Here is a 12,418-nt window from a genome sequence, read left to right on the forward strand (position 1 = left end):
AGCGCTAATGTGCGGACGAATGCCAATTAACACGATACCTAGGTTCACGGTTTTCTACCTGTTACTTCTAATCACCTAACCTATAAAAATAGTGCACATGATAGCCAGTCATGTAGATTAGTGGATACATTGTAGCTTGATCAATAAAATTCGATCAGTAATAAAGGTCAGATAAACATAACATTGATCAATACTCAGTGATCAATCAGTGTAAGAGGTAAGTCTTTTTGAGAAAACTCTTATATTTCAATAAGCAGTGTCGTATGGACAAACATAACTCAATGCATTTTGTTTGTATAATCTTAGAATACAAGTGATAATATAGGTTATTAGGTCAATCAAAGAATAAGAGAAGAGGTAGAAACAAACTGTTAATAATTTCTTAATCATTGTGCTATTTTGGTTAAATCTTAATTGTAATAATAGTTTCAATTGTTGAGATCATGAGTCAATTGAAGCTAGACCACCATGGAAAACCTGAAAACACTGGATGGCCGTTTCGTCCTACTGTGGGGCTCCTTAGCAATCCGCATCCACGATCCCGCCCCGCGGGATTCGAACTCAGGACCTAATGATCTCGCGCGCGAACACTTATTACAGCCTATTTATGCATGAATTACATTTATAAATTTCCTGAATGTAACTACCTATGTTGTTCATGGTCATACTGTTTTGATTAAATCCTGCTAAAAACTGTCGTAAACAAATTGAATAATTGACTAATAACACATTTGTCACTTGTATTTTCACTATTGTTGAAACCTTACTGAACAAGATATAGAATATAATTACTATCAAATATTATTCAATGTGCAATACTTAAGGACATTAATCGATTTCAGTTCTATTCAGTTTTAATTTATAACTTTATTTTACGTGATCTATCTATCTAGCTTAATAGTCTAATTGCGTAATTTTTATTTTCTCGCAGCAATTTTATTAATTACATACTGATAATTTTACAAAATAACATCAGCTATTTATATTCAATTGCTTAATTTCGAACGAACTTAATTCTTATTCTTACGTAACAAGTTGTTATTGATTAACCGATTATGTGGTCTTATCTTTAGATTTAATTCTACATCCGTTGAGTATCTAACTGATTCGTTGCTGAAATGATCAACCGTCATTTATTTGCATTTAATTTTATCCTTAATTGTAGAACTTATGTATTAGAGTACAGCCTTGATGAGGAACTAATTGGGAAAGAAAATTTCTTTCCACTAAACTTATTTTGTGACGTTTTAATCATGCTACTTCAAACATAGTGGTAAATCAATTAATGAGGTTGTGAAGCTTCATCGACGTGTTACGTATCCCCAACCACCGATTACCACGACGCGCAATGCGTATTGGTGTTGGGGATGGTTGGAAGAAAGTTAGGGGCAGCCAAGCCAAAACGTGGTATCAGTGCTTGAAGTCACTAACTTCTAGTTTGAGCCATGTTGGTAGATGCAGACTACTTGGTTGTGATCCGCATGACTATCGTAACCAATGGTTGGAGACTCTTGGTGACATGGCTCAAAATCGATTAGAATGGCGTCGGTGTATATACTCTCTGTTTTCCTTTGAACTCTGAGATTAAAATTGCTCCATATCTTTCTTTCTACGAAGTAATTCCCTCTTGTACTATATCCTTATTGCAATCTTTCTTTTATATATTACCACCACTGAATTAACTGCTTTTATGAATTTGATGTTGATCTTGTTGTTTTAATGAGGTATGGCATCTTGGACCGATGCATATATGTGTCTGATTCCATGTTGTAGCTGACTGACTGCTACTTCAGACACCAGTTTTGGTCTTGTGAATGTTTAATCATTTAGATTCACATTTATGCTTGGAATAATTCTTGGTAACGTTGCTAATTAGTACTGGCATAGATTTTAAAATCATAGTAATATCACAGTATCGAATGTGTTACGTACATACCTGATGTTATGTTGTGTTATATTAATTACTGGTTCGAATAAATACTTCGTTATTAATCCATTCGTACTTTTATTAAAATAATCTTAATCAACGAGAAATAATATATTTTTAATATCCCAATAAGTAGGAAAAAATAGATTTTCTGACGTTTCGTGACTCAGTGTAAGCTACTTCTTCAGAGAATACATATCCAAATTAAAATTAATCCAAGTTTAAATAATACAGTGGAACATAACAATCTACCCAATGCTCAATTTATTCGAAATTATCAAATCAAACCTTGGTAATGATACTTACAATCTTAATCAACTTTAACTCACTGTAACTCCATCTAATACTATATGTTGTACTCAGCTCTGAACCACAGTTTGTGTTGTTACTGATTTGTTCAAACGGAAGTAGATGAATAATCTTAGAATCATTTTACCCTATTAGATTGAATGTCCTTCGGTTTAACTACTAAACCATACAACATTGTTATCACTTTTTTAAAATCAATTTTGAATCTGTCGAATGTCTTTTAATTAAACATAAATCATTATGAAGTTTTAATTGTAACCGAAGGAAGGAGTAAACCTATTTCAAATTATGATACTTTTAATACACTGTTTTGATGTACATAGGTTTTAGATGGAGTTGTGTTCTTTGAACTGGATGGTTTGGTTGTGGAGCTTTAATTGTTCTTCTGAACAACATCATTCACATCCAAATCATCCAGCTCAAAAAATAGAACTTCACCTAAATCATCCATTTGAGCTACAAATCTTCATCATCGCAGATAGCTTTATTTTGAATTTTAAGTTACCATATATAATTTGTTTCTTTTTCAGCTCTAAAAGTAATGTTATTGTTAGTGAAACATATCGATAATGAATTATAAATATTTAAATAATAATTACTAGTATGATCCGATGTTAATTATTAATCCGGTGACAAAAATGTTATCTGTGAGAGTTACTAAAAGGTTAGTCAGGCGATGATGTGATTTATAACAACTGTGCTCAAATATATATGGTAATATGTAAGAGACAGTTTGGTAATAAATTGCTTCAATGGTTAAGATCATAAGTCAGTTGAAGCTAGACCACCATGAAAAATCTGGAAGCACCGACTCATGATCTTAACCATTGAAATTACTACAACCTCCACAAAAAAACCCATCTGATATTAATAAATTGTTTGACAAAAATTAAATACAAATTTGTTTGTTTTTCAAAAATAGATCATACAAAATTACTATTCATAAATTATATTTTTGAGACTAAAATTTACTCCTTGGTTGAATTGACCCATAAAGAAAATACTTCAACTCATTTTTATTCTCTTTTAATTTAAGGGGATTTAATGTGTTGTGATGAATTGGGTTATATGTACTTTATCGATCGGTTAGGTGATACATTTAGATGGCATGGGGAAAATGTATCCACTTCAGAAGTTGAACGTGTTTTAGATCAAGCTATTGGAACATTAACTGGGACTGTATTCGGTGTTTCTATTCCTGGGACAGAGGGGAAAGCTGGAATGGCTGCTATTGCATTAGAAGGATCAAAACTTACTTCTATAGAGGAAGAAAATTTGCTTTGTCGAATAAATGAAGAGTTTACAGGGAACTTGCCTTCTTATGCACGTCCTCTATTCATACGGTTGTGTCAAAATCTGACGATGACTGGTATGTTCAATTCACTTCTTTTTTACTCATTATTATAATTTTTATGTGACTGATTAAACGTTCTTTTTTGTGTAGGTAGGTTTGTATTCCATATAATGTTATCTAAGCTCATATCAGAAGGTTTTTATTTTATTTTCCTCAAATCCAAGTTTATTAGTGTCATTATTAAAACTTGTGTGAATCTCATCCTCTATATCCTGAGTGGCTTGTTATCGAGACAATTCTTTAGGTTTCTTATACCAATTGTCCTGATAACCGTTAAATTCCAACACTGAATTCAAAAAGCAACACGAAACACCGACTACAGTTTATTAATGGTGAGTTCAGATAAAAAACTTACAAGCACCTCAAGTGAATGTGAGCAGAAAAGCTAATGCTCACGAGCAAGTGAATACACAATCAAATCAAAGCTAAGCAATTAAAAGGATTCAAGCATATTTAACTGACTAACATTTAAGCTAGAGAGTTATGTGCGTAGGCTGTCACATGTGATCAAGCCTACATCTTTATACTGATATGATAGTATTAATAGTAATACAAAGAAATAGACAAATCGCTACTGTTCTAATAGCACTGGACTCAGTAGCATTTGAAACGAAATGTTCCAGGCTTGAGTCCCACTGTGAACATAAATTTAGATGCAGGTATACGCATCCGGCGTGTCTCAAATAAAACTAGACGCGTGTTCTGAATTTCACTACTAATCTCAAACCTACGTATTTTATGAAATCAAGTTTTTAGATTTAAATTATAAGCGAAAAATATTGGTAAGTTTATCTCAAAAAAAGAAAAGACTAAGAAGCTACCCCAGATGCTTAGTCGCGGACATGTTGGTTTGTGTGTTTTAGTGGATTTTCAGTGAATTGTTTGAACAGTTTCGAAAATGTAAATCATTAGTATTAACAATCTAAGATTCGGCGTATATTTAGAGCAGTTCAAGTTGCCTTTCTGTACATCAACACAGTACAATGAAATCAACAAATAAAAACATCACTCAATGTAAGAGAGTTAAAATGAACGCATAAAACCGAAGAATAAAAAGGTTTTAGTGTTATTAAGCTCGAGATTCATGAATTGGAGAATGAATGTAAATGATCCATTACAACTGATTTCAAGTCATGTAATCCAAGCTCTCCGCTAAATGTTAGAACACCGCCATACTTATTGCAGGCCAACAATCTCTGCTTTTGTTGTGGTCAGGGCCGCCTTCTATTCGTTGGATAGGGCTGCTCATTGAAACTGTGTATTGAAGAAGGGTGTACCGGAGAAGTTTATTGACAGCTTGAAGGCCATACATACAAATACCTTAGGCAGATTGAGTGCATGCAACCATCCCTCTCTATGATTCCATTCAAACATTGGTGTTGCCCAATCTCACCACTACTGTTCAGTTTTGCTATCGATGACGTTCTGAAAACAGCTCTAATCGACGTAGGTTACAGTGGTGTAGATCTGTTGCTTGGAGAAAAACTCGGCCTTGAATATGCGGATGACATTGTATTGCTGTGCGATAATACTCAAGCCATGCAATCCGCAGTTAATCAGTTGGAAATAAGTATCTGTAGGAATGGTATGTTGTTTGCACCTTCGAAGTGCAAAGTACTTTCACAAGACTGGCAGGACCCTGCATCTTCATTCACTCTTGGTAGTAAGCAGTTAGAAATAGTCGATTTCGTGTATCTGAATAGCTGATAGTAGAGTGAGTGATGAGATCAATTCACATATAGTGAAAGCCAGAGCGCCATGTACCAATCTGCGCCATCTTTGGCACCGCCGTGATGTTAGTCTAGAGTAAGTGATAGATAGTGTGTAATAAAACTATTCTTTACAAATCGTTCTGATTTTTATTGTTAATTTTGCACTTTTAATCCACGTTATATAATATTGTGACACGACACATGTGATCTGTGTAAGTGAACCTATTACGTAATTGAACTTGATTGTAATAAACCGACTTAATTTTAAAATCTTATTAGAACTCAATATTGGACTTAAATGCTTCATTTATGTACTTCCTTTTATAAATTTGAGTGTAGTAAAAAAGAAAACCGTAATATAATCCTACTATTGTAATGAACGAGAAAACAGATGGGGACAACCAAATTTAGTTTTGTATAAAATTACATAACACCTTGGTAAAATATGAGAACCGCACATTGATTATTTCATTTGTGCTTCACTGCTTTCTCGCGGCATTATTGTTGTTTACGGAATTGAGAGGATGAAAAGCGAATGTCCGGCGCTTTAACTGGGTTAGTAGACACAGAGTTGGAAAACCCTGATTCCAAACCAATGGTGTACATGGGCTCCAGAATCCTGAGGGAACAAATGAAGTATGAACCTGTTGTTGGCCACCGACTATCATGGGACCGCATCTCCTTACGTTGCTGCACTGCCCTGTGGATCAGACCTTTAGGTCGAACGCTCCGTGTGTGTTCCCCTAAGAAAACCACCTGCTTCGGTTTGAGCACCCAGGCAGTATCACAGCCCTCACACAAGTCGCATGATTTGTGTGGCGCACATGTATACGGTGCCCCTTTTTACCAATATTTATATGTTAAAATAAATAAATGATGAATAAATAAATATGATTCTTCCTATTGGCAATTCCTTTTTATTTCCCCTTGTATTTTCTTCATCTTGATCTTCTTAACCTTCTGCTGCCAAGGTTCCCACTTTCGATTGCTGTTACATACTACTTATGTCTGTCGTTATAAGTAGCATACACCACACTGTATCCTATTAAATAAATTGAATATGTCAAATGGTTTTCACTAGAGATACTTTTGTTCATATCCATTCATTAGATAGATTGCTGTAATTTTTGTGCAGTAGTACGCTATCATCGATCCTGCATATCTAAAGTGTAGATATTAAGAACACTGACACATATCTAGTGCCGAATCATTTATTGTTTATATTTGTCCGGCTGATATATTTCTATGTTTCACGGGGAGTTATACACACCAATTTAATTGTTAGTTTACTCTCTGAATTTCGAGTTTATGTTTTTTTTTAAAAACTTACTATTTCATGTGAATGGTATTTTTTACTGTCAATGTGATCATGTTCTTATGCACATGTAATACGATGAATTAATATGTTCCAATTAGATGTTGATTGGTCATATGTAATTCAGTCATAGTAGTTCAACTGATAAGTGTATTGATGTAGTTCAGTAGAAAAAGAAAAACATCCAAGCTGCGATCTGGATTATTTTCAATCAGTCATCATGAAATACTATAAAGTGCAATATAACACAGATACATTCACTCCGCATCTTTCCTTCAATCTTTAATTAATTCCACGATTTTTCATACATACCTGAATACTTCTTTTTTAAAACCATATTCCCTTAGTTTAGTCCTTCTTTTTATCGTTATTATTACTAGATTATTTCGGTCTCTTCTTATTTTCATCTCGTTATGGTAATCTGGTTTGGTAGTTTGGGCCAACGCACATCTATGCCAAGTTTTATATTGATATTGTCTGTCTATGTGCAGTTTGAATTCATTTAATCTGTTGATAAAAATGTCATTAAGAACTATAAATTCATATTACTTTTACTTTGATATGACATAATTACGTAAGAATTTATTTCACCCAAATGCCCTGGTACGGCCGAGAGTGGCGAGAGTCTGCTCACCCTCGCGAAATGCTCTCACATGACCATAGCCTCTGCCAAAGAAGTCCTACTCACTGCCTTCTTGTGACAGGGGTATTGTTTACGGAATTGAGAGGACGTAAAGCGAATTTCCGGCGCTTTAATCGGGTTGGTGGACACGGAGAGTCCATCTAGGAGAGTTGGAAAACCCTGATTCCAAACCAATGGTGTACATGGGCTCCAGTGTCCTGAAGGAACAAATGAAGTATGAACCAATTGTTGGTCACCGACTACTATGGGACTGCACTTCCTTACGATGCTCCACTGCCTTGTGGATCAGACCTTTAGGTCGAAGGCTCGGGGAGTAGCCCCCTAAGAAAATCACCTGCTTCGGTTTGGGGCACCTAGGCGGTATCACAGCCCTCACACAAGTCGCATGATTTGTGTGGCGCACATGTATACGGTGCCCCTTTGTACCAATATCTATGTGTTAAAATAAAATAAAATAATAATACTATAAATAAAATAATATATATATACAACGTTGTACTATTTAAACTTGGATTAATTTTAATTTGGTTATTTATTCTCTGAAGAAGTGACTTACACTAAGTCACGAAACGTCAGAAAATCCAATTTTTTACTCATTGGGATATTACAAATATATTATTTTATTTATAACAATCAACCCAATGCTCAATTTATTCGAAATTATCAAATCAAACCTTGGTAATGACACCTATAAATAATAATACTATTATAAATGAGGACTTAGGTGGCGAAAACTAATCTACTGTTTAATGCATAATCACTCAGTGGTATAGAAAAATGTGAAAATTATACATCTTTGAATTGTCTTTTACAGGCTTCATTGTTCCCACATTTCTGTTGTTATCTCCATTGCTTTCAGTTTTCTACACACTTCTCTTCATTTCAATCTTCTGCTCACAGACATTCCACTTCTGACTGGTGTTATATACTACTTATATCTGCATACACCACAATACCACATTACACTATAATAATAATAATAATAATAATAATAATAATAATAATAATAATAATAATAATAATAATTTTGAAAAAAAACGAACAACTAAGGTGATAATTAAACTTTGTCACATTCATGTTCACGTACTAAAGTCCTGTTGTTTTTTTTCTCATTTTTTTAAAACAAAACTTTTTTTTTTCTATGAATTCACAATATATTACTTACTATTAAAGCTTTATTTATTGATAATAAAAGATATCTGTTCAAGAGAAAAACGAGAGGGAAAACACAACTAAGTTCCATTTTCAAAATTAGAGAGAAAAAAAGCGATAACAAAGAACGAAAGAATTAAACTTGAATATTTATTGCACTGTTTTTAACACTTGGAATAGTTTATTATAATGTTTAAGCTTTACAAAAATATATCATGCACACACACACACACACACCATGAAAATTTTATGATATTGGCAAACAAAATGATAAACAAACCTTTGATTAAGTTATTGATTTTTTGTTGTTGTTGCTACATTGAATTTGAAGTAATGTTTGTTTGTTGTTTATTTACAGAAACGTAATGTATAACAGATGATAATAGATACTGTTAAATATATCGGAAATAATTAGTACAAAATGTATTTCAAACATTCATATCCATTTTATCATTTACTTGTTTTATTAATTAGGAAGTTACATATGATAATGCATTATCAATTTGTTTACTATTGTCAGCTGGAAATAACTTGTGTTATCAATGAAATTTGTTATTTTCAAATGACTTAAGTAGGAAGTTTGATTGTATTTGAACAAAATATTATTAATTACATTGTACCAATGTACAGGTAACTTATATACTGAGAAAGAGTAAGAGTTAGTCAGTTACAACGTAGGATCAGGCGCATACATGCATCGGTTCAAGTTGACACACCTCAGTTAGCACTGCAAGACGAACACCGGATTTATAGAAGGGAAGAGTAAGATGGAATGGTATTATGTGTAAAAATTATGAAATGATACTTGACTGTTTGACGAATATAAAAAAGTATAGAAAGGACGAACAGATGTTCATAAAAATTATAAAATATTAATAACCACTACTACTTCTACTTATATCAATGATGATGATCATAGTAATAGTATTAGGATCGTAGTGAGATCGGCGGTAAAAAGATGCATTCTCAGGGCCTCCACTACTCACAAGTTTTCGATATAACTTGGTTGTGGTCCGCGTGACTATCGTAACCTATGGTTGGAGACTTTTGGTGACATGGATCAGAATCGATCACAATGGCATAGATGTATACACACTGTCTTCCTTTAAACTAAGAGATTAAAATCGCTCCATATCTTTCTTTCTACGAAATAATTCTCTCTTCTTGTACCATATTCTTTTATGCAATCTTTCTTTTATATATTACCACCATTGAATTAACTACTTCTATGAATTTGTTGATCTTGTTGTGATAATGCGGTATGGCAACTTTGACCGATGCATACATTTGCCTGGTCCTACATTGTAGATGACTGACTGGATGAATTTTTACTTCTTTTAACCTCTTGTTGATTGGAACATGAATTGAACATTTATCAAATTTGTTTAATAATATAACAACATTGTAAAAACTTTATATGAACGTGTTTTCATATGAATATTTGAGATTAAATGTATTTTTAATGAAGTTTAATTTATGATTGTTAAAAAATGGTTTCATTCCGCCTTTTTTTTTTTAAAAAAAAGAAATCTCGTTTATTATTTTATTCTTTATTTAGGTACATTTAAAATTAGCAAAGCAGAAATCAGTCGTCTTGGTTTCGATCCAAACATTGATCCAAATGATCATGTATACTTTTTAAATCCGAAAACAAAAGTTTATCAACTAGTAGATCAACAATTATTTAATGATATTAATAATGGTGTATTTATTTTATAAACTATTCTATTTGTATTAATCATACTTATTATATATATATATATATATATATATATATATATATATATATATGCTATTTATAATAACAGCTATATACATCAGTTCTTTCGTGTGTATAGTTATTTTTATTCTCTTGTTGTAAGTATTAACTAACGGATAGAAAAGAGAAAAACAAACACGGACCTTTTCTCAGTGGTTAAACACGTTTTGTTTTTTGTTTTTTTTCTCTTTTTACATTCTTACCTTTCACCTTACCATCTTATTTATTTGTACTGAAAAACACTTTTTTCAATGTTTATTAATTATCAAGTAATTCTGGTCAATTTATTAGAAAATAGATTTTTCTTTTTGTTCTTCTCTATATTCAATTTACTTTATTCTCGTTCTGTTCTTGTTTTTTTCTTCTTTTTTTTTGGTTCAAGTAGATGATTTTGTTGACGACTGTTTCGTTGTATCTTGCTTGTTTCATTTATAAACCCATTGAATATTGAATGAAATATTCAATATGTTGTATTTGGATACTTCCAATCATTTCCAAGTGTATTATCATTTTCATTTATAATATGTATATGTGTGTATAATAAAGAAGTGATAACCTTGTATAAGACTATTTTGTAAGTATGTTGTTAATTTATTATTGTTTATATTGATGGCATAGTTATACAATGTTTCAATAAAGATATATTAATTCAACCTTTAGAGACAGTACATATATATATATATATTACGACTTCCATTGTTTTATCATAAATGTGTAAAATGATGTTCGAAAAAGTAAATACTTCTTCAATTGTATGATTTTATTAGCGAAATTATAAAAAAAAAAACGAACGTTCATAATTATACCAACATTTACTTTCAATAGTAGATCACTTATATCAGTTATTATTTCATGTGATCCCATTTATTGTATAATAAATTTCTTTTCATTGATTCCCTTTAACTACTTATCTTTTATGTTATGAATAGAAGAATATAACTTATTGAAGTTACAATCATAATTAATCTAATAACACATGTGCTATTATTCTTTGTATAACTTGTCTTATTTTGATGTATTTCATAGTGTATGTTTATGATTTTCACAATTAAAATGGAAAATAAACAAAACAATACAAACAACAAAGTACTTATCATGTACAAGATCCAAACACTAGCAAGTATTAATTCCATTATTTGATACACAACGTTTGCTTACTTATATTTGTAATTTACATTTTGTACTATTTCTGGAGAATACTTTCCTTCTTTTTTTTTTTAATAAAAGAAATTTTGATATATATTCTATTTTGTTGTATTTATGAGGACAGCTACACAATTTCAACGTGTTTGATGTTATGATGTCGATAATTTATTCGGTGGTTGTAAACGTTTGATCATGGAAGGTGATAGGTTAAATGAGTTCATAGTTGGTGGTAGGATACTTATGTTAATGGACAGTAGAAAAATAAAGTAATCAAACAATATATAGAATTGTAATCAGTAGATGAGATATAACTAGCACTGAAATTTAGGATGTACGTTTCATCCTATTTGTCACTCATCGAATCATTACAAATTAATGTATACAAAGAATCCTAAATAGTAGTTCACGATCTGTTGTAAATATTTGGTGAACTCATATAGAGGCACCAAATACATATGCGCCACACAGATCTCATTTCATATGTGTGAGGGCTGTGATACTGCCCGGGTGCCCAAACCGAAGCAGGTGGTTTTCTTAGGGGACCACACCCGGAGCCTTCGACTTGAAGGTCTGATTCACAAGGAGATGTATTCCCATGGTAGCCGGTGACCAACGATCGGTTCATACGCCATTTGTTCCTTCAAGACACTGGAGCCTATGTGCACCATTGGTTTGAAATCAGGGTTTTCCGACCCTCCTAGGTGGACTCTCCGTGTCCACCAACCCGGTTAAAGCGCCGGAAATTCGCTTTTCGTCCTCTCAATTTCGTAAACAATACCCCTGCCACGAAAAGGCAATGAGTAGGACTTCCATGACAGGCTATATACGCGTGGCCGTGTGAGAGCATTTCGAAAGGTAGAGCGGACTCCCTACTCTCGGCCGTACTAGGTCATTTGGGGGCGAATTCATATGGATCACTTGTTGTAGGTCATTTACAACGTTTAAACTGTAATCTGAGTGCTTTTTGTGATAAGCGTATTGATTCAACGAGTACTCAGGTGTTTTCGTATATCTTATTAGCCTATGTGGGAGTATGATTCTTCATATTAATGTTATTGTTAGTTTATTAGAAGTTTTTAATATACATTTTAATAGGCTCTA

General features: G+C 32.6%; 1 protein-coding gene across 1 annotated transcript in view; it reads left to right on the forward strand.

Annotated features, from left to right (window-relative positions):
- Nucleotides 1-11,811, forward strand: part of MS3_00004570 (uncharacterized protein) — a 36,292-nt gene extending 24,481 nt beyond the window's left edge. The window contains exons 7-8 of the mRNA XM_051212507.1: nucleotides 3,273-3,605; nucleotides 9,971-11,811. Of these exons, the coding sequence (XP_051072692.1) occupies nucleotides 3,273-3,605; nucleotides 9,971-10,131 (494 nt within the window). The 3' untranslated portion in view covers nucleotides 10,132-11,811. The remainder of the gene's footprint in view (nucleotides 1-3,272; nucleotides 3,606-9,970) is intronic.
- Nucleotides 11,812-12,418: the final 607 nt, after the last annotated feature.

The sequence above is a fragment of the Schistosoma haematobium genome, chromosome ZW (assembly GCF_000699445.3).
Source record: "Schistosoma haematobium chromosome ZW, whole genome shotgun sequence".
NCBI lineage: Eukaryota > Metazoa > Platyhelminthes > Trematoda > Strigeidida > Schistosomatidae > Schistosoma > Schistosoma haematobium.